The sequence below is a fragment of the Lolium rigidum genome, chromosome 7 (genome assembly GCF_022539505.1).
Source record: "Lolium rigidum isolate FL_2022 chromosome 7, APGP_CSIRO_Lrig_0.1, whole genome shotgun sequence".
NCBI classification, from domain to species: Eukaryota; Viridiplantae; Streptophyta; class Magnoliopsida; order Poales; family Poaceae; genus Lolium; species Lolium rigidum.
The window spans coordinates 238,567,329-238,570,824 of record NC_061514.1 but is presented as its reverse complement, the minus strand read 5'-3'; the positions used below and the strand labels follow the sequence as shown (position 1 = coordinate 238,570,824).

Genomic DNA, 3,496 nt, shown 5'->3' with positions numbered 1-3,496 from the left:
CTTTTGTTTCGTGAATCTCTTTTTCTGGTTGCTTTTTCTAAATCTCCTTTTTATTTATCTTTTCAGGCCTGCGCTCAAGATTACCAAGAGCGCCACCGGCATGAGGCCGGAGACCTCATAGGACGCCGCCAGGGCCTCACCTCCTCCTCAACCAAGTTCGGTACCTTCTGGTGTCGGCAACTCTTCTGCCTCCCCTCGGGGAGGCAACACAAGTGCGGGGGGCGCGGCCCCTGAACCTACTGAACACCGCGCGGAGGAGGACCTTGTTTCCCCTCCTGAAGCCCAAGACACCGGCGCCAGCAACATTGGCACCGACACTGAAGATGCCGGGAGGGCGGAACCTCAGGTTCCTCCCGTTCCGAAGAAGAAGAAGAAAACAGCTGCTTCCTCCCCCTCCAAGACCGTGCCGGACTCTTTCGCGCCGGCAAGCTCTGCCCCGGCAAAGGAAGCACCTGAAGCTCCTGCACCAACCAAGGCCACACCAACACCTCCATCGGCTGCCTCTACCGGCGAGCCTGCCGCCGCCAAGCCAACACCTCTTGAGGGCGCCAAGCTCACCGCCCAGGAACTTGCCGCGGTGGTCACCGCGGCGACCGCTCCCTCCTCCGGCTCGCAGTCTCTTGTACTGCATGCCGGCCGCGCCGCCGTTGTGGCTGGTGAAACGGCCTCAGCTCAGGTGGGCCGGATCACCGAGCTCACCCGCGGAGGAGCCGACCTGGGCCATCTGCTTGATTATGCTGAAAAGTGGAATTAGGCAGATCTGTCCCCAGCGACGCGCGGCCTCGGGAAGGATAAGCTGCCGGTGGTTGATCCTGCCGGCCCTAGGAGCACTGGGCGGCACTTTGGCTGGATTAGGCGCGCGGTCAGGGAGTTCGACACCGCGTGGCATGATGCCAACAACAATGTGGTGGTAAGTTGCACAAATTTCATAGTTCTTTAAATTTATGCCGGTTTCAATCTTCCACTTTATATGTATATCCTCTCAGTCCCCGAGTTTTGGGTTGAGAACGCAGTTCTTAGCGTGAAATTTTCTTAGAAACACAAAAAACCGGCATAGCCAGTCCCCGAGTTTTGGGTTGAGAGCGCAACTCTTAGCGCGAAACTTTCTTTCAACACCGGCATCTTCTTTACCGGAACTTTTTAACTTAAACAGAGCATGCTGGACACCCGGAAGCAGCTCTTCGAGGAGCTTCTGTGGGAGCACCGGGAGCTCTCTGAGGCCCACAGCCATTGCCAAGGTTAGTTTATGCGCCTCCGGCTTCTTTTTACCGGTTTCTTTTTCTTTCAGTACTTATAAATCCATTGCGCATCAGCTCTTCCGGAAGCTTCCGTCGAGGTCCTCAATGCTCAGCTCTCCGCGCTAAAAGGTACCATTTTCTTTTTTGGTTGTGTTGCCTCTCTTTAACCTACCGGTTATCTTTGTGTTAACATCTCTTTTCCGGATTTCAGCTGAAAAGGAGCAGCTTGCCTCGGAGCACCGGAAAGCTCTAGATGCCCAGGAGGTTTTCATCGCCGGGCTGAAGGACCAGCTCATGCAAGCTGAACTCCGGCACTCGCGGGAGCTGAAGGAGGCCCAGGCTGCAGCTGATGCCAAGTTGGATGACTCTCTGAAGGAGTTCACCAATTCCAGCGAGGTGCTGCGGACAGAGCTAGAGGAGGAGACCCGGGCGCGGAAAGAAGCGCAAGACCGGATCGCCACCCTAACCACGGATTAGGCTGAGTATGACCGGTTGGTCATGCAGGCCGATGCCCTGGCCTTCAGTAAGCCATTCTTCTTTTCTCTTTTGCTTATAAGCCTATGTTTTTTGGCGGTATGTCCTTACACCGGTTACTTTTTCCTTCTTTTTCTTTCCTTCTAGAACTCTTTCCGGATTCACAGCCGCATGCGCACAAGAAGGTAACGGAACGCAGGGCTGAGCAAGCCATGAGCAACCCGGATGCACCCTGGGATGCTTATGATCACTTGGTCGCGCTCGCCGCCCGGATCCAGCACATGCGCGCTGTGGACCGGCACCTGGTCGATCTGCCGGATCGTGCCATGGAGATCTTCAAGGTGCTGTGGCCTGGGGAAGCGGTGCCGGTCAACGTGACGCTCATCTCCAATCGCCTCAAGGATGCTTGCCGGAGGATCCGCGAGTGGAAGTGCTCGGCGGCCCGTGCCGGAGCAGATGCAGCGCTACGCGTTGCCTGTTCTTGGTACGAAGACCTGGACCTGGACGCTTTCCACAGCCTTCGCGGCGATGCGCCCACTGATAAGGACCCGGTCTTAACCGCAAAGCGGCAGGACCGTGCCTACCGGATCGCGGAATGCGCCCACCTCCGCACTTTCATCCCTCCTCCTCCCGATGTCAGGGACGCAGTCAGTGAAGACGAAGAAGAGGTTGAGGACGAGGAGGATGAGGAAGCCGGAGAAGGCGATGCCCCTCCAGAAGAAGGCGATGCCCCTCCGGAAGGTCCTGATGCTGGCCTGCAGCCCCTGCTATCTGAATGTCTCTTGTTATGTGTTTGCTATACCTGCTGCCTTAAAACAATCTGTTAAATTCTACCCCGGAATGCCGGGGTGTTTGATGTAAGATAATACTTGCAAGTTCTTTTTCTTGTGCTACACTTTATTATGTCGGTATCGTATACCGGTAACTTATTAAGTTCGTATGCTATCTTAGCACTTTACTCATTGTTTGATTTGATCTTGCACTGTGAAGATTCCGGAATTGTTTCCGCATCCAATCTGATGCACACTTGGTTCTTTTGCTTTGGCTCTGCCTACCTCTCTGGGTGTTTTGGCGTATGAGTCACAAAGTTCTTTTGCCAAGCAAGCACTTTCTTGAACTTAGAAATAACTCGAAATTTTTCACAAAAAACCAGTATAACCGGGGTTAGTTAAACTTTTTCCGGATTGTTTGCTCCCACTCCCTCTTTTCGTGTTTCACGTGCTTAGTTCCTACCGATTTATCTTGCTTGCCATGAAGCCGGGTTGCGGACAGCAGCAAAGTCGAAGACTCTGGTAGGTTTAGCACGTTACTAAACCGGAAAGAAAAAACGTTCAACAAACAACCGGTGAACTGAAAAAATAAACACATTGCATGCAATTTCGGTAGAGGCAGTCCCCGAGATTCATTCGAGGTGCCGGCATCTTTTATTCATAGCATATAAGGTACAAAAAGGAACTCCTTACAACACATCTTCAGGAATAGAAAGGACGTAGCAAAGCTATGTTCCATGGGCGCTTGGTCTCCTCTCCCGACCTGTCCGCCTTTCCCTTCTTTGATTCATGTGCATCGATTAAGTAGTAGGAATCATTGTGTAGAGCCTTGTTCACAATGAAAGGTCCTTCCCACGGAGGTGAGAGTTTGTGACGCCCCTCAGTGCGCTGCACTAGGCGTAGAACCAGGTCCCCTTCCCGGAACACTCTCGGTTTAACCTTCCAGCTATGATAGCGTCTGAGGTTCTGCTGGTATATGGCTGCTCTTGCCAAAGCCAGCTCCCTTGCTTCTTC

The 3,496-nt window shown here is 53.3% G+C and overlaps 1 protein-coding gene and 1 long non-coding RNA gene across 2 annotated transcripts; both read left to right on the top strand.

Moving 5' to 3' along the window:
* Positions 1-1,152: 1,152 nt before the first annotated feature.
* Positions 1,153-1,489, top strand: LOC124676619. The gene is made up of 3 exons (XR_006993718.1): positions 1,153-1,238; positions 1,314-1,367; positions 1,450-1,489. It is a non-coding gene; the product is annotated as an uncharacterized LOC124676619 (long non-coding RNA).
* A 230-nt stretch (positions 1,490-1,719) lies between these two features.
* LOC124672572 lies at positions 1,720-2,539 on the top strand. Its single transcript, XM_047208779.1, has 2 exons — positions 1,720-1,761; positions 1,860-2,539. Exons 1-2 carry the CDS (start codon positions 1,737-1,739, stop codon positions 2,537-2,539), a joined length of 705 nt encoding a protein of 234 aa, XP_047064735.1. The 5' UTR covers positions 1,720-1,736.
* The last annotated feature ends 957 nt before the right edge of the window (positions 2,540-3,496 follow it).